The sequence below is a fragment of the Nymphalis io genome, chromosome 1 (assembly GCF_905147045.1).
Source record: "Nymphalis io chromosome 1, ilAglIoxx1.1, whole genome shotgun sequence".
NCBI lineage: Eukaryota > Metazoa > Arthropoda > Insecta > Lepidoptera > Nymphalidae > Nymphalis > Nymphalis io.
Genome location: NC_065888.1, coordinates 3,320,578 through 3,346,748, shown reverse-complemented (window position 1 = coordinate 3,346,748; position 26,171 = coordinate 3,320,578). Strand labels below are relative to the sequence as shown.

General features: G+C 33.2%; 1 protein-coding gene across 3 annotated transcripts; it reads right to left on the bottom strand.

Moving 5' to 3' along the window:
* Positions 1 to 54: 54 nt before the first annotated feature.
* Positions 55 to 25,713, bottom strand: LOC126780989 (uncharacterized). Of its 3 annotated transcripts, none has more exons than XM_050505726.1 (40): positions 24,961 to 25,712; positions 20,139 to 20,248; positions 19,792 to 19,944; positions 18,877 to 18,977; positions 17,113 to 17,268; positions 16,866 to 17,024; positions 16,520 to 16,774; positions 16,281 to 16,444; positions 16,048 to 16,201; positions 15,593 to 15,778; positions 15,147 to 15,275; positions 13,817 to 14,573; positions 13,018 to 13,151; positions 12,730 to 12,903; positions 11,983 to 12,107; positions 11,754 to 11,901; positions 11,232 to 11,465; positions 10,822 to 10,975; positions 9,992 to 10,315; positions 9,745 to 9,905; positions 9,546 to 9,671; positions 9,203 to 9,427; positions 8,658 to 8,975; positions 8,407 to 8,578; positions 8,193 to 8,319; positions 7,653 to 7,767; positions 7,421 to 7,579; positions 6,949 to 7,296; positions 6,705 to 6,869; positions 6,391 to 6,546; positions 6,214 to 6,312; positions 5,591 to 5,743; positions 4,677 to 4,814; positions 4,136 to 4,296; positions 3,447 to 3,564; positions 2,783 to 2,892; positions 1,941 to 2,100; positions 756 to 856; positions 386 to 533; positions 55 to 256 (listed from the first exon to the last, which is right to left on the bottom strand). In XM_050505726.1, the coding sequence occupies exons 1-40, from the start codon at positions 25,146 to 25,148 to the stop codon at positions 194 to 196; spliced, it is 7,128 nt and encodes a 2,375-aa protein (XP_050361683.1). In that variant the 5' UTR covers positions 25,149 to 25,712; the 3' UTR covers positions 55 to 193. The 3 variants fall into 3 exon arrangements, with proteins under 3 accessions (XP_050361683.1, XP_050361701.1, XP_050361692.1); XM_050505744.1 differs by lacking the exon at positions 13,817 to 14,573 and adding an exon at positions 13,615 to 13,705 and having other exon boundaries at positions 24,961 to 25,707; XM_050505735.1 differs by lacking the exon at positions 9,203 to 9,427 and having other exon boundaries at positions 24,961 to 25,713.
* Between the last annotated feature and the right edge of the window lie 458 nt (positions 25,714 to 26,171).

Below are 26,171 nucleotides of genomic sequence, written 5' to 3'. Positions count from 1 at the left end.
TAGGCATGCCCGAGCGTCAGTAGGAACGGGGACGAAGGCATTTAAGGGGCAACCAGAAGGAACATAGTCTTTATTAGATGTTTTTCTTCGATAGTTCTATCTGATATGTATTGTGATATTATTACAAGCTATGTGGAATATTCGTAGGAGATTGGATGAATACAATAAAACAGCGATTAAATCAATTCTTCAATTATTTTCCTTTCCTCTTCACCCCGGGGGTGGCACTCGAAGCTCTAGCGGCGAGAGATTCACTCTGAAATATAAAATAAAAGAAAACTATTTTAATGTTGTATACTCAATTAATATTATAAATATATAAAATGGTAACAAATGTCTTAAAAATTGTCATCGGTATAAAAACATAAAAAACAAATTTAAATACCGGCTTGACAGTAGTGCGCGACAAAGTGTTAGCGCTGGCGTTGCGCAGAATAGGTTTCGTGGCAGCCGAGATACCAGTTGTGCTGCCAGTGGTGCTACCGGTAGTGCTGCCGGTTGCGCTACCTGGTCTGTCTGGACTCTGGTCTTTGCTGTTGTAACATAACAATAAGTCACTTAGTATATTATACATTAAAATATGTTTTGGTCCATCTTTCATTCGAAGATTTTGGTCTGTGGTGTATTTGGTTAAAGCTTCATTAAAATTACATAAATTTTAGTCATAAATGTTCTATTGTATTTTTTTTTGTATATAAATGAGGCTTAAATAATAAGACGATATGCAGCATGCCTATTTAGTTTTTACTTATTACCTATTTCCCTTGGCTAGTTGTCCTTTTCTACTGAACATATCAGAAAGTCTTCCTCGTAGATCTCGCCTGCTGCCGGTTGCGCTCATGTCAGAGTCTGAACCCTAATCACGTATAACAAATTCGAAGGACTTTAATTGTTACATAATACAATATTGTGTATGTAATGATATTCTATGTTTTATATTTATGATATTCTCTGATAACACTAACCATTAGTTTGACAATTTTCTAAAAATACTTGAAAGTTTTTCAACGTTTAATTTTAATTACTAATAAAATGAAGGCAAAGGTAAATATGCAACATGACAGTAATTGCATACGTCGTCAATGTGTCGCCAAGAATGGTATCTGGATAGATGTTATGTTCCTTGTGTCTGTAATTACATTGGTTTTTTTTATATAAAATAGGAAGGCGGACGAGCATATGGGCCACCTGATGGTAAGTGGTCACCAACGCCCATAGACATTGGCATTGTAAGAAATGTTAACCATCGCTTACATCACCATTGCGCCACCAACCTTGGGAACTAAAATGTTATGTCCCTTATGCCTGTAATTACACTGGCTCACTCACCCTTTAAACCGGAACACAAAAATAACAAGTACTGCTGTTATGGTTCAATCACCCTTCGAAATTTAATGCAAACATCGATATAATAACTGGTAAGTTGTTTGTACCTCATGGGATTACAACAGAGCTCTACAATCAGTTGAATTACTTGCATATTAAAATTCTATTCTTGAATTGACGCTAGTATAAAATTTATAAATGAATGTTCTTATATATTTATACTCGTATCAATTGTAAAAAAAAAACAGTTTTTTCAACGAATTATTAATTTTTAGAGTACTTCCTTTGCAGTCTTTATATAAATATAAAGATACAAAATAATAAAACCATTAAACATCACTCTACTCTGTACTTTTTTGATAAAAATAGCATTTCTATTTATGTTTTAGATTAATTAAAAAAAACCCAAATTTATCTCGTGCTTGACGGTGAAGGAAAACATCGTGAGGAAACCTGCATGTTTCTAATTTCATTGAAATTCTGCCACATGTGTATTCTACCAACCCGCATTGGAGCAGCGTGGTGGAATAAGCTCCAAACCTTCTCCTCAAAAGGGAGAGGTGGTCTTAGCCCAGCAGTGGGGCATTAACAGGCTGTTACTGCGTTCTAAATACCTGTGATACTGTTCCTATGGGTCGGAAATCGTCTCCACCGACGTGGTCATCAATGGAACGTGACTTAGTGAACTCTTTTAGTTTACCAAATAGACCCTTCTTTTTCTTCTTTTTGTCGGAAGGTAAAACTTCACTTTGGACCGATCCTCCTGATAACCGGCTGTGGATAAAATTACATCAAACATTTGTCAAATATAGTAAATTCATTTATAACTTTAAGTTTTCTATTGGGCGCATAAAATAATTGGTACTACGTCTGATTTCTCTGCGGTCAACAGAATAGACGCTGCACCAATTTCCGCACACACTTGTGCTCTATCTCAGACGGATGGTCTTTGAGATTTGTTTCAAAGTCCTCGGCTTTATATTATTTTACCAATTGAATCTTAATAGATAGATAGATAGATTCAATTGGTAAAATAATATAAAGCCCGTTGACAACCCGAACATTAATATGTTGTCATATATATATATATATATATATATATATATATATATATATAGGAAGTATATATATATATAGAAGACTGGCAACACAGAGGCACCAGGCTATAAAAGAACCCCTCTCGCCATGATGGGTCTCTTTTTGCTCCTGAAGATTAGAACTCTAATTTCACTCGCCTAAGCTGTGTCGTAGTTGTATATTTCTCTATTAATGTTAAACAGTCATTTTCCGTTACTAATTTAATACATTTGTTTCTTTATTTTATTTTTTCTATTTAATTTAAATTTTCATATCAGTTATTTTAAAATCCACTTCTGGTTCCTAAATATATATGTATATATATGTGGAAATGAAGTTTTAAAGAGCTACCAAATTTATTCAAAGTATGAAAACTTGCCTGTCGAGACTCGCATCACGTTGCATAGTGAACAGTCGCATGTCTGAATCACCATCTAGAGACTGCAACGACGATACGCTATTGTCGTCTACAGTTTTCCAAATAGCACTCTGAAATAATGAAGCATTTGTGAGTAATAATAATAATAAGAGCTATGTGAATTGATAAAATACAACTATTGTTTTAAAATATTACAGTTCAGTAATGCTATTCTGTGGGAACTAATGTGTTAAAACTTAGGGAGTATCGCTGTTTTCCTTTTTTTTAATGAAACCCTTGCAAGCACCACTGAATTTTCATGTGCTTAATTTGTGATTATAATTCATCTCGTGCTTGACGGTGAAGGAAAACATCGCGAGGAAACCCACATATGTCTAATTTCATTGAAATTATGTCACATGTGTATTCTACCAACCCGCATTGGAGCAGTGTGGTGGAATAAGCTCTAAAAATCTTCTTCTCAAAAAGGAAGAAGACGCCTTAGCCCTGCAGTGGGACATTAACAGGCTGTTACTGTACTGTTATAAACATATAAATTATAAATAACGCGCACTGCTATGACAACTGGACAATTGCACTGTAGCGATTGAAAAAAAGAGTGGCACAAAAGTCATGGATTGTACTATCTATCTATTTTGACGTATATAGGTAATTGTTTGGTTACCTGTTCTTTGGTAGTTTGTTCTAGTGATATGGATCGTTTCTTCAGCGAAGGCGCGCGTGACGGTGTCCGAGAGACCGGTGTAACCGATAGTGTGTCACGTGGTTCCGTCGACATCGCACTGTTTGGTGAAAATTTTTAATTGAAAGAACTTTCTATAAAATAATACTTAGACGTATGGTGTCATTAATATTTCCGTTATCAGATGGTTCAAACCAACTTGAAGTATATTCAGTCGGTTACTATTTATAATTACTATTGAACCTGATACCCTGGTTAAAAGTAAAATGTACATTTTATTATATTAATTGCCTTGTGGGTTCTGTGACTAGCTTATAAGGCTGCTGGTTTCAATGTCCTTGTCAAATCCGCCAGTTTTTACACTCTTATTCCTCAGAAAGTATGTCCCTGCCCTTGCCATCGGAATGTTAGAGTAATAGAGAGTGCAATGTTTGCGCGCACACTTGTTCGCTATAATATCTCCTGTGTAGTTAGCTTGTCATTTGAGAATGGCCGTGGTAAAAATTGATCAGGAGAACAAATTCATAATTTTTTATATATTTTATATCGGGTAATGTAATAATCTCCATAACATGTCATAAACTCACTATGCTTTTCGCATAATAGTAGATTAAGACTAAAATCGACAAAAATATAATCTACTAAAAATAGAAATGTTGATGGACTGGTACCGTCTAGCGCTGGCCTGGTGGCGGCGTTGCCGCTCCGCGATGCGCGAGGCGCGCAGCTCGTCCGTGAGGCGGCGCAGGCGCGCGGCCGTGCTCGCGGCCTCGTGCGCGGCGCGCGCCTCGCCGTTGTCCGGCGTCCCGGACCGGGACCGCGATTTGGAAGACTGAAAGATACGATATCGTATTTCATAATTAATTCGGAGAAAAGCTTGTTTGCAAGATCTATTTTATTAATTTATTAAGCTAATTTTATAAAAATAGAAGGTAGCTGATAAAATTTGAATATTTAATGTTTAATATACCAAATAAATGGAAACATAAATGCTACATTGTTGTAAAAACAAAAAATTAACACAAACAAGATTCTTACGTTGTAGTAAAACTCTTTTTAATTTATAAATCGTAATTACAAGCAGTAAACTTCTATACCTACAATTAAATACATGTGTACGAGGGTGCACTCTTAAGTATTATCAATAAAGGGCTAACTTTAATATTGCTTATTATCTGAAATAAACAGATGTTAGTCAAACATAGTACTCACTCTGTTTCTTCTTGGAGGCGTTGGCGTCATTAAACTCTTCTCTGGTTTAACGGCAGGCTCACTTCGGAATAAGTCTGGGCTTTGTTTCATCAGGTCATCGATAGTTTCCAGTAGTTGAGTAATAACTCGGTCATCTTCCTATAAAATCATAAAAAAGATTTATGAAATGTATTTAAAAAAAATGTTGTCTTCTTTAAGACTAAACCTTTGGACATTTAATAACATACAATTATAAGTATATAAATAAAGTCATACAATTTATTAATTCAGTATGTTTTGTAAAACGATTATTCTAGTCGAATTGATATGTTATCAAGAATGAACGTGTCCACCACGTTCGTCAACTGCTTTGAATCCACGACAGTCTGGACTGCGATTGCGCAGTGATTTATTCTGTTAATTTGAACAAATGTATGATTCGATTTTTGCCAAACGGAACACATGGAAATGTTTTTAAGCAAAGACGAAATTTCCAGAGCAATGCCCAGCAAGTGATTAAGCATTTTTTTAAGGAAATTACTGGTGGTAGAGCTTTGTGCTTAATTACAGGCACAAGGGACATAACATCTTAGTTCCCAAGGTTGGTGGCGCATTGGTAATGTAAGCGATGGTTAACATATCTTACAATGTCAATGTCTACGGGCGTTGGTGACCACTTACCATCAGGTGGCCCATATGCACGTCCGCCTTCCTATTCTATAAAAAAATGAACCTGTAGAAGCGATTAGTACGTATTTACAAATCAGTTATTCATAAAAAAACTATATATCTAATATATATTCTTCATCTCTTATTGCTTCTTAATAATACGTTTTGAGGAACTATGTACAAGGTGGGCTGATTAAGTGATTTGTAATAAGCATACACGTCTATTGACTAAAAGAATAAATACATATATATATAATGTATATTACCTGCTGCGTACGTTTAAGCGAAGCAACGAGTAACTTGTTTTGATCGCGGTCGCGGTCGTGTCGCTCCTTGTCGCGCCGAAGTTTTTCGTTGGCCGTTCGCAGCTTTGCGTGCGCGTCGCGTAGTTCCAGTAAGTCGCATTGCAACTCTGTGACCTAAACAGTCATACAAATAAAACTATTATTATAGCATTTAGTAGTGTGTTCATCCACACTGCACAGTTCAATTCGAATGAAACTTATTTTTTTTTATCCATTTCTTTTATTTATTTATTTAAATACTTTTTTGATCACCATACATTGTGTAGTAGGACAAAAGGCGGACTTAATGCCTTAAGGCATTCTCTACCAGTCAACCTTTAGGCTAAGCAGAAAATTGTGATTTTTTTTAATAACCATTTCTCGTTTTTATATGTAATATACACGATAACCTCACGTAGTAATCGATTCTCGTAATATTTTTTTTCATCCAAATATTTTACGCAATATTTTTTTGCTAATTATGTTAGATAGTTATAATTTTTAAAATAATTAATAGTATAAGAATGAGTTTATTTGGGATTTTTCATTTTGAGCTTCGCTTTAAAAAATATCAATATTCATAAAAAATCAATGGTATATTTTACCTTTTTCTTTGCCTCTTCTGTCTCTTCCTCCGTAGTTCTCTTTAATTGTTCTATTCTTCTCTTCATATCCAATCTCTCTTTGTCTCTTTCACGTTCAAGCTTTTAATAAAAATAAAATAATTTTAAATGGTTAACCTTTCTAATTATTATCATCAATTGTTCAGAGTGGATTCGTACCTCGAATAGCGTCTGTCGTAGGTCCCTTGCCAATGTGGATGTTTCGTGCAGTAATCGTTGCTGCTCGTCGCGTTCCTTGTGCCACGCCAGCTCCATACGCGTCGCCAGTCCTGCCACGCGCGCTCGACCAGATGATAACAGTCTTTCTTCTTCATACTAATGCAAAAAAATATTGCAACTTGTTTAATACATAATCTAGTTAATATATTTTCTCTCTTCATTTATCTGTTTAAGAACGAGCAATGAAAGTTACCAAAAATATTTTTTTAACTTTCATCGCCCGGTTACGTTTTTGTATATAGTTCTTTACTAACTTCATTTAATCGCGATTGCATCTCAGCGAAACGCACTTCCGCGGAGGAGCGCTCGCTTATGAGTTCGGTGTTGAGCTTTGAGGCTAATAAACGCGCCTCGCACAACTCGTCCTCTGTACACGTTAGCTGTTGTTCCAGCACAGCAACCTTATTTCGGTATTCTTCCTGTAAGGGAAATTAATGGGCGATCATTATCATAAAAAGAGCCTAATTTGTCAAATGAAATCTAATGTTTAATATTTACCTCATCGGTGCTCGATATTGAATTACGTTTGGCTCTCTTGTCGCCATTTTTCATGTCACTAACTGATTTTTGGGCTGTATCTAACATTTGTTTGTAGTTATCGCGCTCACGTCTAAATCTTGATACTTGATTATGTAATGATTTGAGCTCATCCCTCATCGTATTCATTTGTGCTTCGTATCGTGATTTAATTTCTGCAACTTCATTTTTCCTTGCCTTGTCAGCTTGTTCGAGACGGGTATTAAGCGATGATAATTCACGTTCTAATTCAGCGTTATCGGACTTCAAAGTTCTCTGAACATTTGAAATCTTCTCGTAATCTTCGAGTTTCTTCCGAGCTTCTTCCAACTACAAAATATTTATTTATAAACATTCTTTTGGGTCACCAATTCCGAACATAAAAGCAAGATATAGTTTATATATTATGTAAAATAATTAAATATTTATTATAAAAAATATTTTTTAGACTTACTTCTTTCTTGATTACATCGTGATGATGCGTGAGCACATCGTGGGCGTCTTTGGCGGTGCGAAGTTCCTTTTCATGTTGCTCGAGGCGAGCTGTGAGCCTCGCACGTTCCACTTCCCAACCGCCACCACACAAACGATCTTGAAGTGATGATATTTCTTTCTACAAATATTTAGCTTTAAAGATTCAGTACATATTACAAAATTATATTTGTTTCTCTTATTTTGTACCGTACCTGCATCTCGGACTTTTCTTTATTCCAAATGGATAACTGGCTGTCGTAGTTATCTTGTAATGTTTTTATTTCAGTCATCGTTGAATTCAATTCTTTTTGTGCTAATAAAAGTTCACTGGTAAAAAACATAAAGATAAGGATTAGAAAATTATTATATTTTAAAATATTTCAAATGTAGCCAATATATATATATTAACTGGTGGTAGGGCTTTGTGCAAGCTCGTCTGGGTAGGTACCACCCACTCATCAGATATTCTACCGCAAAACAGCAATACTTGATATTGTTGTGTTCCGGTTTGAAGGGTGAGTGAGCCAGTGTAATTACAGGCACAATGGACATAAAATCTTAGTTCCCAAGGTTGGTGGCGCATTGGCTATAAGCGATGGTTGACATTTCTTACAATGCCAATGTCTAAGGGCGTTTGGTGACCACTTACCATCAGGTGGCCCATATGCTCGTCCACCTTCCTATTCTATAAAAAAAAAATATAGATTTTTGTTTATCGAGGAATGTAATTCATTATTTCATTGAATTAATACCTTTGTGCTTTTTCCTTGTCAACAGTAAGCCGAGCTTTTGTTACAACATGCTCTTCTTCTAATAATTCGTATTTACCCGTTAATTCTTCGTATTCTGCTTTTTCAACAGCTAGTAAATGTTCTAATTCTGAAAGCGTATTTAATAAAAAAATATATTTTGGTAAATAATAATCAATCGAAACTTGCATTTTTTTTTGCAAAGATCTTTACGTACTTTTAACTTTTTCCTCGTAATCTTGTTTCAATTCTGACATTCTTTTCGCACCAGCTCCAGTAGTTTGCTCTAAAATTTTTAATTTGCCTTTAAGTGTTGACAATTCAGCTTCTTTATTTTTAATGTCTTTGTCATGATTATTACGCATACGCTCGAGTTTTTTTCTTTCAGCCTGAAAATTATATATATATATTAATTGTTGATGAAACTCAACATACATTGATGTAATTTGTAAACAAAAGAAACCTGACCTGTAAATCCGTATCAAGTTCAGACGCTTTATGTTCCCAATACGTCGACTCCTTTTTCTCTGCTTTTAATTTACTTTCGAAGTCATTCTTCTCACTTTCAAATTTGTTTAGGTTAGATTTAAGCAAATTAACTTCTGTTTGTAATGTCGAAAGTTCCTCTTCAGTATTACGTAGTTTATTCTTTGAATTTGTCAAATCTTCTTCTTTTTCCTTAATTTCATTGTTTACCCTTTCATATTTTTCTTTAAGTTGTGCTATTTCAACAGACGAAATCGCCTCATCATACTTTTGAGTAGATGTCTCCCGTAACGCATCCTCCTGCAATACAATTGTTTAATGTAACACATGTCATGATCTATCCAAAACAAATAACACTATTAAAGTCACATTTTTGTATTGTATTCTAAAATATAAGGGGTCATGCATAGGTATTGGTAGTTGTAGAATTCAATTATTATAATTGTCAGAATATTAAAATTTCCTATTATGCACCGTATTGGATATGGGAATATTTTCATGCTATGAATTCCAAACGGTAAAAATACCAGTTGCTTTATATGGTTATCTTTTGCAGCTACGGTAGACTCCAAGCTAGTTAATTTGTTTTCGTATTCTGATTTCATATCTTTCATGTCTGTTTCTAAATTAATTAGTTTGCTTTCCGTCTTAAAAAGTTTAGTTTGAATTTCATCTTTTTCTGTTGTAAGATCAATGGAAATACGCCTTTTTGAATTCGTTAGTGCTTCAGTTTGTTCTTTTTCTTCAGATAGCTAGTGTAAAAATAATCAAGTGAACAATATGAAAATGACAAGTTGCTTGTATTTGGACCGGAATTAATATTAAACGTAACATTTTTACCCAAAAACAAAATTTAAACCAATTAATTACCTCTTTTTCTAATTTTGTGACGCGATCTTTACGTGTAGCTAACAATTTTTCTGTTCTCTTGCATTTATCTTCTGCTTCTTTTAATTTTTTCTCTAGTTCATTTAACTTTTTAGTTTTATCTCCAACCTGTAAATAAAAAATAATATTTCAACTATAAAATTAAATATGCATATTATAATATTTAGCCATAGAAACATACTTCTTTCAGTAGTTTACTTTTATCTTGTTCTAATTTGTTAATTATTTCTACTTGTTTTTTCAATTTATCAATTTCTTTATCTTTTGTATCCATTTCCTTTTTGAGATCTTCGATTTTCTTCATACAGTCTGACATAGCCGTTTGTTGTGAACTATTTTTTTCTGGAATGTTTAAGAGTATCATGCAATAAAAATATCTATTATGTAAATTTAAAACTAGATTTATAAAATTCAGTTTATTTACTCACTTATATCAGAATTGAGTTTACTGATTTGGGCTTCTAAATTTTTTTTCTCTTCCTTGAGTGCTTTACATTCGGCAACGGCGTTATTGTTATCTATTTCTAGAGCTTTAAACTTGCTTGCAGTGGATTTATTTTCAGTTTCTAGTTTAGTGTTTAACTCTTTAAGCTTTAAAATTTCAGTTTGCAATTGATTTTTTTCGTTTGTAAACTGAGTTTCAGTCTTACTAAGTTTCGACTTCATATTTTCTACATCTTTTTCTATTTGGCTTTTAACAGCTACCTCTTTAGATGACAATCCGGCATTCTTCATAATGACGTACATTTCTCCTAGAATATATATGATAAAATAAAATATAACAAGTACAAGGTGTCCCAAAAGAAAGCTCATATTCCGTGGACTAATTTCATCTATCGAAAATATATATATTATTTATTAAAATACACAATTTGAGAATTTATGTCTTAAAAATAATATAGACCAAATGTTAACCCTTCGCGGCCAGGCACTTATGTATTCGAATGCTAAAATTTCTTATGATGGCTCGGTAATTAGATTCCGTGAAGGCTGCCATTTCGTTACGGATATTTTCTTTTCATGCGCCAGAGAATTTAGTCTACTAGCGTAAACTTTAGATTTGAGATAACCTCACAGAAGGAAAAAGTCCATAGGGTTGTCATGGAGGCCAATCCTGCGGGAACCATGTTCTTTGGTAACAGCCAGTAAAGTTTTGCTATTCAGTCACCAAAAAATTGTCTAATATCTCCACATAACTTTCTTTTGTGACATCTGGTATAAAATAAACTGTAAACTTATTTAATGCATTAATATTTACCAATTTCGTTTTCGAGATCTTCTACCATTCTTTTCATTTGTAATTTTGTTGTGATGTCTGTTATCTTTTTCGGCGTTCGTGGTTTGAATGATTTTATAGCGTCTTCTCTTAATTCCTTTAATGTAGCTTGTAATTTAGCTTTTTCTTTTTCAACCTAAATATTAAAAATAATGATTATTAATGCGAAGATTTTACGATTGATTTAAGCGGTTATAGACGAAATTAATTTTATTAATATACTTTACTTATAAATATTAATTAGTTATTTTTTTGTTAGGAAATTAAAGAGATTTTTAAATTGCTACTTAAAATTTGTTTATTCTAATTTTATTTGTTGGCGATTTCTAGTTTTCTCGTTAGTAACACAGTAAAAGGAAATTATTTCCCCTGTCAGTATGACAATTACCAACCTTGCTAAAGTTGAGTTTTAATTTATCAAGTTCGTCTTGTTTGACTTTCAGAGCATCTGTTTCTTTTTTAGATTCGCCAAATCTAACTTTCTTTTCCGTTTTTTCTTCTTTATTACTTTCAAATTCTTTTATTTTTGCCAAGGCCTCCTTAAGTTCATTTTCCAATTGAGTTACTTTAGTTGTATTTTGTTCAAGGGATTTATCTGTTTTCAGTGTTTTTGTATTTTTTAGCAACTGAAATTTTATTTAAGTAATGTTTACACAATCTATTAATAAAATATAGAAAATACGCATACGCATTTCATGATTTTTTATTTATGTTGATAATTATTTTATTAAAATAAAATTATTAGGAGCATCTTAGTTACAAATTAAGTTTTTTTTTATTTACTTAATGTAATTTTAATGTTATATTTATAATATAACATAGAAATTGCACATAAAATTGAATATATATTAACTTTTCATAATTCGAAACGAAAATAGTATCATAACATAAAAAATAGTTTAAAACTCAATCACTTGTAGTTTTTTATTTTCAGCCTGTAATTTCTCATTGTCAGCTTCTAGAGTTTGTGTTTTAGTTCTTAAAACATTTGCTTCTTGCTCTATAACTTGAAGTTGTCGTTTTAAATCTACATTTTGTTGATCATTGGGTCCATCTAAAGACCTAAAATTATATAAGTAATTAATAGAATAAGTTATAATGGAGTATGTCGTTGTCCACTTTTTCATTTGAAAGCTGACTTACTTGCTCTTTATCAGTGATGCTTTAGGTTTCTTTTGGGTGAGGCTAAGTTCTGCATGCAATCTTTCACAATCTCTTTCCTTTCCGATGAGTTTTTTTCTCAATTCAGCTATTTCGTCTTCGAGCACCTGTAAATAAACTATTTTATGTAATAATTCCTCAAAATAGATAGTTTTTTTTGTACATCTGGGTCTAAAAGTAATTGCTAACTTCGAAAACCTAAAAAAGTAATAATAATTATTATAAATAAATGATCTTGAATGATTCCATGATAATTTCAATACATTTTTTAATGTTTTATAGTTTTTAAATGGGTTTTTCGGATATTATTTTAATGACATCATATATTAGTTAACGTTATACGCTATCTTAGAGCCGTCACCATAATAATAATGTCCTCCAGACCAATTTCGGCCACGGCGGCAAATCTCAAGAGTGATTGGCCAACTGTGCATGAGATATTATAGTGCACAAGTGTGTGCGCAAACACAGGTGCACTCTCCCTCACTTTTCCTCCCTCTCATGATCTGATAAGACGGCAATCCGACACGACTGGAAAAAGTTCAGGCGCAGGACCAACGGCTTTACGTGCTTTCAATCGAAATTCTATCGAATTATAATAACAACCGATATATACAATTAGTATTGCACTGATTATTATCAGCTTAGTGGCCGATTTACAAGTCACTCCCTATATTAATCACAAAGCTAAAAATGTATGCATATAAAAATAATCTAAATATCATTTACCTTAACCTTTTCTTCGGCTAAATTGCTTTTTGGCGTAGTCCTTCGTAAGGTTACAGAAGAAATGGTATTTGGTTTAGTTTTAGAAATTTTGTCGGTGAGTTCTTTTATTTGCTTTTTTAAAGATTCTCTGTCCTGTTCCAAGTCTTCCACCTTTTTACGTAAAACAGCAGCTTCCTGGTGACAAAATATTACACGAACTATACCGATTTATATCTTATTCAATTTCATTTTCATAAGCGCTTTAATACAAAGCGGTAATTTAGACTTTTAACTGATAGCTGATAATACCTGTTCGTTAAGTTCTAGTAATATTCTTAGTTCTGCTGGATCCTCTTCATCTGATATACCTTCGTCTTTTTCATTAGGGGCTTCAATAGCAAGTCTATTCGCAGGTGGTGATGGTGAAAGCTTGCGGCCTGTTGCTGTAAAATATAACAATTATTAAATAAAAAGTTGCGAGGACGCATTAGTAACAAAATAAATATTATATTTTAGTAAAGTGCGATGGCGATGTTATTGTTAAATATGCATATACATTAGAAATTTTAGATTAATACATACTAATAGTTGTAAGTTCACACAAAACTCAATTTTATTGATAGTCAGGTCTCAAGCTGAGCTGGAGAAAATGGCTACCTCCGTAAGATACGCGGATTCGACTGTATTTTCTACGTAGACTTAAAGAAAGTCCCTAAAGGCAAAGCGTGTTAGCAACAACGTTGAAGGGTTGCAGGTCCAAAAGAAAAGGTAATGGGCAGGTACCTTTAGGCAAGTTACGGAACAAAATAATGGAGATGATTTTATGTTAGGCAGGGTGATATAAAGAGGGTTCATTGGGATTTGGGAGTACACAAACTGAGAATTTGCAATTAGAATTGGACGTACTTCTGGCTTTGGTAGCCATTTTCTTCAGCTGTAGAAGTAAGGACTCATTGTCGTCCTCGACTCTTGATGCAGTTTTACGCAAGTTATTTGCCTGAAAATATTCGTTAGTTGTTTATTAACTAATGGTGATAATTCAAATTCTATACTAAAATGATTTTTGTTATTTATACATACATAATTTTGATTAAAATTCAGATATTACCTACAATAGGTACCCTTGCTGCCAACGGATTGAACAAAGCAAAAGGAAATTGTATATTACTTTTGGAAGATGTTGCATTTTTATCGGAAGAAAGCGGAGGACTCTCGGATTTTTCTCTGATATCTTTATAATTTTTATTTAACTTATCACCAACATCTTGTTTATTACAATCAATTAGACCGAATATATCGGTTAATGTATTTTTATCATCATATGTTATACTTTCATTTTGTGTTTGTTCCAATTTTCTGTTAGTTATTTGAAAGCATTTATCGTTAAATAGTGTTCCAATTGTTTGCGTATAAGCATTTTTAATTTTAGTCTTATCCGTTTGAGATTGACAATCTATATTGAAACAATCAGTTTGAATATTTTTGTGTTTTAAAAATGTTTTATTCGTTTGACTATACATGTCTGAAGTCAAAATATGTATTTGTAAACATGAGTCTAGGGTAATTTTCTTAGTATCATTAGCTACATCATGATACATTATAGGGTCCGTTTGACAGCCTTCCGAATAGGAAGTAGCAACATCTTGAGGTGACTGAGTTATTTGATTAATGCCTATGGATAATTCGCTATCTAATGAAGATAATTTATTTTCTAGGGTGTATTGCATATCTAGGATTCGTTGTATAGATTTATTTCTACTATCATTGGCAGCAAGGTTAGAAGTAAGTTGAGGTGTTGATGGCGATGGAAGTTTCGATGGTGGAGGTATTTGTTTGCCTCCGAAGCGTCGTCGATATCGACTAGCCTGTTTGAAGATAACATTTAAGCTTGCATATTATTTTAGGCATTAAAAATTAAATTATTGCGTCTCAAATATAATAATAAGTAGATAGAATTATTTAGGGATGGAATATTTATGCCGAACTTGTTGAGTCAGATAGAATTTGGAAAAGGGCCAGTTGGCAGGGTTCTATTAAATGAAATTCATTTCTAGCACCATTAACAAAGTAGTCCAGTAGCTTTCTCTAATTACGATAAAAACTAAATTTTAAGTTAGGTCTATATTTATTAAACGTAAACTTTACCAAAAAATTAACCAATCCAATTTATGAGTAAAATAATTTTTATATAACCTTAGAAGCTAAAAGTTCTTACTCTATTAGCTCAGTGATTTTGGCGATAATATTCTATATATTATAAATGAAAAAGTTTTTTTTTAATAATGTTTGCTTTGAAATAATAATCGAGTCTTATTAAATGAAAAAAATATAGCAATGGTTTAATACACACTTAAAATTAGAAATCATATCTTTAAAGGCGTTAGACATGAGGTTCGTAAGCGTTGGCGGTAAATTTTTAAATAATTAATAAACAGTACCTCTTCCTCAGCATTGCGTAGTTGTTCTCTTAAGTCGGCCTCGCGTTCCAGTGAATCTTGTAAATCGCGCAGTAATTGTGCAGGATCCTCTTGGCTACCACCTCGCGTTAGTGATGAACGAGAAACTTTCTATCGTAAAATTGTAAAAATTTGCATACAATAATCTATTAATACATACAATACTTTGTTAAAATAATTGCCATCATTGCTAACTTTGTTTACCATTTTACAAGAAGTAGTTCCTAAAATAAACACACGCGCCCAATTGATGGATCGATTGTTATTTAAAGAACACAAAGGATGTAAACACATGAGTTAATAGCGCGTTTACTCCGAAAATAAATCTTATTACAAATAAACTTTAAAGACATGTCACTTTTAAATTTACAAATATAGTAAATGTATAGACAAATACGTTAAATTACTAATATGAATTTGATTCTTACACCATCTGTAAGTGGTGTTTGTTTCTTAACGTTAGCCGGTGGCGCGCCGGAAGCGGCAGCTAACTTTGCGTTAGCATCGGCTAAATCTCGCTGCAGACGTAAAGCCACTTCATTGGAGCGCGCAACCTCTTTTTCCAGTTCCTTAATACGATTCTCGCGCTGAAGACCCTCTGCTCCTCCTACTATCTGCAATATTTAACACCATATATTAAAATTGAAAAAATATTATTATTTTATAATAGGCTTAAATTTATAAAAAGTAATTAATGTAAAAAAAGGGAATTTAATTAGCGCAAGACAAAAAAGCAAAGATAATATTATATTTGTTGTTGTTAGTAGGCCCTCTCTATGTCCCTATCTCTGGGTTATATTACACAAAAATATTATTAGATTATTATTGCTATTGTGGTATGTGAAAGTGAGATAAAACATTTCGACTTCAATATAACACTAACTTCTAATAACTTTTTTTCCTGATCAGCTTTCTCCTGTTCCAACTGCTCAGCCCTGCGTTCAGTCTTTTTTAATTTAAACGATAAAACTCTACAGTTCTTTATCGTTTGCTCCAATTCCCTTCTTAAAGAGGAGTATTCGTCTGCTTGGTCTTCTCTAAAATAAATCATTGTATTATTTTGTAAATTATAACCTTCATTTATCAAATCTACATATATAAGTTGTACAATTATACCTAAAGTTATCTTGCATTTCTTCTATTTCTTCCTCAAGGTCTCTTAATTCTTTTTTCATATCTTCATTTTCGTCCATTAATTCTTCGCAGAGAGTTTCTGCTGCTAATAATTTCGCTCTTAATTGTTCTAATTGGCGAGTTTGAGCTTCTACAGAGGGCCGGGACTGAAAAAAATATGTATACTGACGATAGTTACAGAAACAGAGAAATATTATATAAAAAATAAGTATACTACTTACTTCGATATCTGCTTCCATCTCTTTAATTCTTAAAGAGAGATGTTTTTTTTCGTCTTTCAAATCCTCATTCTGAGTTGTAAGTTCATTAACTTTCTGTTGTAGTTTGAGGACTTCTGAAGAACGACCAGTAGAATATTTATTTGTTGTGTCAATATTTGCCAACCTTCGTAGTAAAATATCACTTTTTTCTTTTTCGACTCGCTCGCAGCGTTTTCTTAGAAGGTCGACTTCTTTATTGAGACTTTCAATTTGGTCCTGAAAGTAATCATTTATTTTGAATAATTGTAATCTTCAATATAACTAATTAATATTATTTTTAGTAAATATTTAAAACTACAATGTTTACTTGATAATCCTTAATGTTTGGATCAATGAGGGTCGTGTCCGTGTCAGTGGTGGCGGTGCCGCCTGTGCTTGCTTCATCATCGGATGCGTCTTCCTTCTCACGCGACGGGCCGCCACGCATCGGTGGTTTGGAATTTGTACTGTTACGACTACTTTTTACCTGCAACAACAAGAATAGCATTAAGTACATAAAATGAATGTAGTAACAGTAATATCGCGTTAATTAGTCGGAATGAGATACAAGTTACCTGCATTAAGAAATTGACGTCGTCTTTGACAATTCGTTCCTCTTTATGTCGACTCGTCTTTTCTTCTTCTTTACTTCGCGACGTACTTCGTTTTTCCCTTTCTTTCTCAACGCTCGATTCTTTATCAAAACTACTCTGAGCTTTCATTAGTTGCATCTAAAGTATGTTTTTGAAACAAAAAAAAATATTAATAAAAACAAAATAAAATACTGTTATTTACATTGTTTACGAAATGTTTACTAATATCATTTTTGTATTTTGATTTTGAAATAAAGTAAGGAATAGGCCCCATTAATTAATAAAATAGTAAAGTGTCTATAATAAGATATATCTGACAGTACGCTATACCTGAGTAGAGTTTATGCCGGATGCCTTTATAATATTAAATATGTTTTAAGGGTATTCATACACAACCAAGGTTTGAAGCTTTGTTTGATAATAGTACAAGGTGTCTCAGAAAGTTTATATTTGCTTAGTTTACTGCGTAACGCAACAAATCTGAGCAGCAGGGGCGTTGTGTCAGTCGACAGCTTGGCTCTTGTGAATTTATTATCGAGTCTACGCTAATAAACCGACTTCTCTTACTCGTATAGAAGAAAATATCCACAACGAAATGAAAGCCTGCACAAACTACCCTCCGGGCGTAATAAGAAATTTTGGTGTTCGATAAGTGATGATAAGTAAACTTACTTAGGGCTTACATTTAGACGACTATATATGTACAATATATATTGTTAAAAAACCTTAAAAAAAGATTTTTTTTATCTCAGCATTTAATATAAACTTTCTTTTTAAGCACCTAATACATAAACGATAATTAAGTATAATTGATAAAAAGTTAATAAATGGAACTACTTCCTTAATAAATTTAACTGTCTCATACTTTGCCAAGCACAAACTTTGACGATGACCTTTTAGTTATTTTGGGCATCACAACGAAACAGATTGAGTTGAAAGCGGTTCAAGCATTTCTATCGAGATGACCCACTTAGGTTCACTTCAGAACAGTTTGTGTATTGAATTCTAAGAAGCCATTATAAATTATATTTAGATTCTGTAAGCTATTCTTATTTCTTGTACTTAGATAACTACATGTATCAAGAATTATTTTACCTTTTTTTAAACAGCAGTTTTGAAATTCGAGAACGCTGTTATGTTTTTCAGTTATTTTATAAAAAGACTATTCGTTTACTTCAAACTGAATTGTCAAAATAAAATAAAAAATATGAAACAAATGGATCGGTATATAACTGTTTAGTACCAATTGAAATAATAATTACCATTTTTATGGTTACGTACATTTCGACCGGAATATAAGATGTCTGTCGTATCTGGCTGTCTAATGTGTAACAAATGAAGTCTCGCGTAGGTAATGTTACAACGTAACTAGTAGGTAAAACAGCACTTGTAATGTGTCAGCAGTCTTTTCGCCTGATTTTGCGAGAATAATTGAATCAATTCATTTTCATCTATTCAATTCGTCGTCAAACATTCGTATGTGTGTACGAATATTCGACAGCGTACGAACCGTGTTACATCTTCGTGTAATGGAACGTTCGAAGCAGAAATGTTCTTCCGTCTAATACGAATGCTCACCGTGAAATTAATTGCACGTGAACCGTCTTGGTGAGTATCAATTAAGAACCAATTACATAGTACCTATCTTTAGTTATACATATAATTAATTGGACCAAATTTTTAGGGTTTTTACTAATAACATGATTGTGTACCATTGATTGTGTAAATAAAAATTAATTTTGATACCTTTCGCACTCGTTCGGCGAGTGAGTCATTTTTGTTGATGGTGTACTGAGCTGTGGTCGATGGGGGAGGAGATGGAGACGGTCGACGCACTGTCACTGTTTCTGCAAATATCTTTACTTTATAAATTACTGCTAGAAATAGTTTTTTTAAAGTATAGGTAGGCGGGCGAGCAGATAGACCTGTTGGTAAGTCGTCACCAACGTCCATAGATATTGGCATTGTAAGAAATGTTAACCATAAACCAAAGTTTACCAATGCACCTCCGACCTTGGGAACTAAGATATCATGTTTCTCGTGCCTGTAATTACATTGGATCACTCACAATTCAAACCGAAACACAACAATACCGAGTAATGCTGTTTTGCGGTAGTAGAATATCTGATGACGAACTTGCGCAAAGCCCTACCACCAATAAATCTACGATACGTGTTGTTATATGGTTAATTTAAAATAGTTTAAACGGTACTTTGAAGATTGAATGTATGAATTTTCCTTCATTTACGTATAATGCTTTTCTCAATTAATAAAATTAGAATCGCCAGTCTTTACAATCTTTACTTTAATCTTACACAGGCATTTTTTTGTACGCGTTCCTGGCTTATCGTTAGTGCACATCTGTGGCATATAAAATTTCGAATAATGTATGTTTTATTCTCCTCCTTTATTCTAAAATTATAATAAATAATAAGTACAACAAAATATAATATTTTCAAATTTCACTTATTTTATATATATATATTTATATGAATGAAAATGAAATTAAAATTTTAAAATATAAGCTATTTAAATTACAAATTTATCTGTAACTCGTGCTATGCAAGCAACAATGAACTTTATTCCTTCACTTCTTGCGATATATATGTAGGTAATTAGGTATATATATGTATTTTATACGAATATACGTAGTAATTTTACCTGTATTATTCTGACCCGTGTCTATGGAAGGTATGGGTCCCGTGTTTCTTCGTTTTGGTAACTTGAGACTGAAAGTAACTGCAGTACTGGTTTCAGTTTCGTTCGCACCCAAGTCTGGCGTCGACGTCCACGATGTGCTCGCTTTACTGAACCCTTAAAACGTTTTTAATTACATATCTGAAGTCGTTTCTTTAGTTGATACGTATTATGATTCGATTATATGTGTTTAACTAAACAATTGCGTTTATAAGTAAGGCCGTAAAACAATAGTAATAATAGTAATAAAAATATCAATTGTCTTTTCGTTTTTATAATTATTTTAAATAAACGAATGTTGTAATAATTACCAGTGGAGAAGGCATCTTTCTTGGATGGATCAATGGTACTAAGGTTTGAGCTGGAAGCCCAGCCGCGTGTCACCTTCTCATCTACTGCACTATTTTCATCTTCACGGCTCCTGTATTGAATTATCATTTTGGTCATCATAATAATTGATGTAAATACAAATGTTATATAGTATTAATTTTGTAAGTAATCTATTCATTGTTATTTGTTGTCGCTAGTTTTACGGACCTTTTCTTTTGATCTTTTGATATCGATTTCCGGACGTAGTTGGTTCCGGACGTGGTTGGTTATTTTCTTTGTAGTTATATAAATTTTGGCTTGGATATTTTTTTGTGCTTCTCTCCGTTTCACTTGGAGAGTCATTAATTCCGATAGTTATCAAAACATTTGTAAGCATTCATCAACTATAATAAAATTGTCTTTACAAAGACCCCTCCTAAATTACTCCAAAGCTTCTGGTTCCGCATCTTCTTCAAGTCATCCCTACTATTTAGCCTTCTAGAAGTCCGTTTAAGCTTGAATTCAACTGTATCAAGCCGCTTAGTCATGTAAAACTTATTTATGGAAAAATTGATATTTTAGTACGAAATTCCTTGAAAAACGGTCCCCACTTGTGCTCTTCGCTTATATGATATAACCTTGTCTAATAAATAAAATTAATGTGGATACTTAATGTAAGTGGTAGATTAAATGTTTACGTAAGTACCTAATAGTCCAGTTAATGTATTCGTGTATGACAGAACATATTAATCATCTATAATAAATTAGAAGTAAAGCAATACTATAACTAATGTTCGCATTTTTGGCTTTGTTTCTTATAAAATACTAAATAGTATTATCGTATATGGACGAGCCTTTTTTATTTTTATTTACAATAGCTGGCTGGCAAATACACCTTATGATGATCACCACCACCCAAAGAATTTGTCACTGTGCAAAAAATTAAGCATTGCTTACATCGCATATGTGCACGAGATGAATTATAAACACAAAATACATGTAAAACTCAAAAAGTGGCCGGTTTTGAATTCCCGATGTTCACAAAGCCCTACCACCAAGTAAAGCCTAGATGTCTCTGTGGATAGAACTCGTCAATCTTAACCGAACATCGGGAATTCAAAACCGGCCACTTTTTGAGTTTTACATGTAATTTGTGTTTATAATTCATCTCGTGCTTAGCGGTCAAGAAAAACGACGTAATGATAAGCATTTCGCAGAAGATATTCTGCCACATGTTTAACAACCTGCAACGGAACAGCGTGATGGAAAAAGCTTCAAACCTTCCCCTTAAAAGTTGTGGTAACCTATGTCTAGAGGTGGAATAGTAGAATTTACGAACAGCCACTTTTACTTTTTTATTAATTTAATATAATATCATAATTGTAAGACTTAAGCGTGGATTTAGATGTTCTTCTAAGGACCAAATAAAAATCATTTCACACCAGTGAAATAGTATGAATGTAATTCGGTGGAATCCTTTAAAATAAGTATATAAACTGTATATGTTTTTTTAAAATAAGTTTAATGCCTAATTGAAACATTAATTTTTAAGCTGTCGTGAAATTCACGTATCATACGTGGCGTATGACGTAAGTAATTGAAATATGCAAACTATGTTTATAATATATTATATATTTTTGACTTTTATTCCTTCAGTGTAGTAAATATTGTAGCCAACATGGTCGAATTACCTTCAAAATATTTGAAAAATATACAATAGATATCATTCTCTCACACTTATGTGTAGTCTGGAAATGACCAACATATTAGAATACATTAATGTCTAATCTCATTTGCTTATGCTATTGCAGTCCAATTAATTATAATATACAAATATCAAGTAAGTAATAAGTAAAAGTCATATTATTGATAGTATTTCCTTCAAATAGCAATTATCCGGTACTGAATTATTTTTGTTACATTCAATCCTAATATAAACTAACATCAATAATAATGCTATATATTCTTAACAGTTAAATATACAATAATAATACGTGTGTAATATTTTGTGTTTAAAATTAGAAGGATCAGCTTTTCTATTTTAAAGCCAAGGATAAGCCAATCAGCCATATAGTCAGTGGTCGCCAGTAGATACATCGCATAACTACAATAGGAACTAAGCTGTCCCTCTTATGTGAATCGTGCATGATTCTGGTGCACTGACCCGAAAACCGGATAATTTGAACTACCGGTAGAATAATTGATGAATACTTAGAAGTTACCCAGATTGACTTGCATAAAGTATTACCACCAGGTAAAGGCAAGCAAAGGTAAAGGCATTGAATTTTCATGTGCTTAATTTGTGTTTATAATTCATCTCGTGCTTTACGGTGAAGGAAAACATCGTGAGGAAACCTGCACGTATCTAATTTTATTGAAGTTCTGCCACATGTGTATTCTACCAACCCGCATTGGAGCAGCGTGGTGGAATAAGCTCCAAACCTTCTTCTCAAAAGGGAGAGGAGGCCTTAGCCCAGCAGTGGGACATTAACAGGATTTCACTGTAAAGGCAATCTGACATTATTCAGATGTTTTAAAAGCCTATTTTTTATTATTAGAAAGAAATATTTAAATTACACATAACATAATTAAGCATATTGTAAAATGTTCAGATATTGAAATATTAACGGTATCGTCAGATTATTACGTCAATTTGTGAGCGTTTCTTGGAGGAATGCAAACAATCCGAGAAAATGTTTAGTGATTTGGAATAGTGCCACGATGTAACTTTTATGGTTCCAGACATCACGGTCACATTTTCTTTGTTATCAATTTGTTCATAAAATTGAGTGTTAACAAAACACTTTGTTGTAAAAGAAACCTATAAAATAACTGTCATGTTTTTCATGACTTAGTAACTTTTATGAGTTTATTCCTAATATGTTAATAGTGCAATTGAAACTACATATATATTAAAATAAAAGTGTGTTATTTTTATATTTGTGTATATTTTATCTGTATTTTTTCCCGCTATAAACATTAACACATTTATTATTTAATCTATTTTATTTAATTGTGTCATCTCATGTAAGATCAAATATTAAAGTGCCTAAGTACAAATACCGTAACAGCCTGAGAATGTCCCACAGCTGGGCTAAAGGTCTCCTCTCCCTTTTTTGAGGAAAAGGTTTGGAACTTATTTCACCACGCTGCTCCAGTGCGGATTGGTGGAATACACATGTGACAGAATTTCAGTGAAATTAGACACATGCAGATGTTTTCCTTCATCGTTTAGCACGAGAATTATAATCACAAATTAAGCACATGAAAATTCAGTGGTGCTTGCCCGAGTTTGAAACCGCGGTCATCGGTTAAGATTCGCGCGTTTTTACCGCTGGGCCATCTCGGCTACAAATACATAGTGAATATACAATATAATACGAGTCGTACAAATATATTTAAATAAGAAATCCTCTTACAATTTGATTTATTCTCCTCTCAGCATCTCAAACGTTGACTTGAACAGATCTCTTATTAGGATATTTACCTTTGTACAATTTTTGTATTTATTTAGTTAATTTTATTCCTAGTATGATCGTTTGTGAGTATTAAAGACATTTATAACAATAACAATCACTATATTTAGATATATACAATTAATGAATTATTTATATTGTTTTTATTAATATTAAATAACGATTAAGCATTATGTGATTTTATTTTAAGATAATACACATGTCTTGAAATTACCCAACTGTTTTTAATCAGACTTCATTTTAATATGTCGTAATCGTTTCCTAATTTATCGCTTCGTTTCATAGCTCGGGGCCTCACATTTGAAAATTCACAGTGGCTAACCCTTAATTATCAATCAATTCAAAGACTTGCATATATACCTCAAAGGCCTCATTCACAGTTGTATTATTTATCACTAGTAGGCTTGTTTATCTATTAATTAATTCCATACGTATTAATTACTATTGAAGTGTCCGGCAATAGAAACTTCATTTATTCAAGTTTATTGTATATCTCTCAAATAACTCTTGATTATTTTTTACTTTGTTTACCTTCAAATAATACTATATAAAATTCATTGTAAGCACGGTTTCTGTGACACGCATTTCGTTTGTTGAAACTGATTTGATATATATCACGTGATCAAAGATTGACAAAATAAATTGCTTAAAATATCGTTTAGTTTTGCGTACTTTAATGAAATTTAATTATTAATAGTGTAAGTTGTATTGTACCTTTGTCGTTAAATTCATTCATTCATTCGTGTATTTTTTATTAATAATGTAAAATGTTATATGTATGTTTTAAATTTGTTCTCAATAATAAAACTTCAATATACTATTCATATACATTTATAAATATAATCATAAAATGGGAGCTATACCGGCAATGCAATATTATGCAATTGGACAGCACAATGGCTTAATATTGATTTTAATAATTGATTAATAAATCGTACTCTTGATATATGCATAATTCTAAAGAGGAGAAAAGTAGGAATGACCAGAAATGGATTCTATTGGGCGTTTTATACTATAAGTTCATTTATAACATCGGTTAGCAGTCAGCTGATAAGGTACTGATGCTACGACTGACTTTTATCTAATTTTTTTACAGTAATTACATAGGTATCGTATAAATAAATATTTCTTAGATTTTACAAAAGAAATGTTTATAACGACGTATTTCTTTTGATTTTAAGTCACTTCAAGTCATGTCGAATAGCAATATTGCTTATACGAGCGTTTGTTTCGATAGGAGAAAACTGCCACAACTCTCAGTCGCAGTCACTGTTCCAAAAATAGAATTATTCAATTGTTTGAATATTCTAAAGGATATTATCTATAGAAAACAATTTTTGTGACGTACCGTGATGATGGTGAGTTCCAACTGGAGAGACTCGGCGTAGATGCAGCAAAATCTTCCTCTTTTTTCCGACCACCGTGCTCCTTGTAGTCGCGAAAGCAACGCTTGCAACGCGTTGGCCATCGCACTTGCGGGTGAAAACCCAGTGGACACAATGGGTCACCCTTCGCCAACGGATATAAATGATGCATTTTTGGAATACCACAATCAAACTACTAGCAAATGCAATACAAAAATGTCAACGATTCACCCCTAAATGCCAATATTATTACATCTAAACCTATCTGTTTTTCGCCAAGTAACTTCCTATCCAAAATCTAGTCCAGGAAGGCCGTATAGTGTGATTTAAGCACATCACTCGATATTGTTTATGGAATGAGTTTTACGGTTCTACGCTATTAATAATAATTCATGTAACTAGCAACGTGATCAAGACGCTCGTAAGTCTGCACCGCACATCGGCCATAAAAATATCTTGCTGCTCTGTTCGAACCGGGCGACCTAAATCGGCAGCTCTGAACTGGGCGTCAGAAACGTCTCGTAGCGCGGAAAATTTGTTATCTCAATGGAGTAGTTTTATGGTGCAAAAACGATATATAGTCGTAGGCGTCGCATGCGTAAAATCGTAATGGGATTATGGTTCGTGGGTTCACTGGGGGTGGGAACGTTTTGGGCGCGGCGCGGCGCAGGCGGCAGTCGAGCCGGCACTCCGGGGACTGGCGGCAGCGCGGGCACCTTGCCAATGCTCGCCCGCTGCGCCACTTGGGCTCTATTACACCACACGCTCACACGCGCCCGCGCCGCTCCCGCTCGCACTCCACATAAAAATAATTCCGACATGATGGTGCCGGACTACGCGCTTGATAGGGTCCCGTAGGCGTAAGAATTATAGGAAACAAAATTACTTGTGCCGGCTGCAATAAATACAATTTTTTGTATTGGTACTATTACAAACCTGTAAGCTGATACGCACCCCTCGTATAATAAATAAAAACAATGATATAATTCACAAAAAAGTGGAAAGGGTTATTTCAATATCAATATAACACAAAGATGGGAGTTGTAAATGAAAAATTATCAGATATCAAAGACAAGAAATCTTTAAACCATGGAACCATAACTAAACGAATTCGCCAGTAGCACACGTCAGGGAGTACCCCCCTTTCGGAGTCTCAGAGCCACAGATTCGACTTGTTATTTCGACACACTAAGCC

What these genes read in the sequence shown, in the direction of transcription:
- LOC126780989 (XM_050505726.1), bottom strand. Translation starts at nt 25,148, where the DNA reads ATGCATCATTTATATCCGTTGGCGAAGGGTGACCCATTGTGTCCACTG. An exon ending in TACTAGAACTTAACGAACAG is followed by an intron (nt 12,904 to 13,017) that starts GTATTATCAGCT and finishes TTTTGTCACCAG; the next exon opens with GAAGCTGCTGTTTTACGTAA. An exon ending in AAAGTAAACTACTGAAAGAA is followed by an intron (nt 9,672 to 9,744) that starts GTATGTTTCTAT and finishes TTTTATTTACAG; the next exon opens with GTTGGAGATAAAACTAAAAA.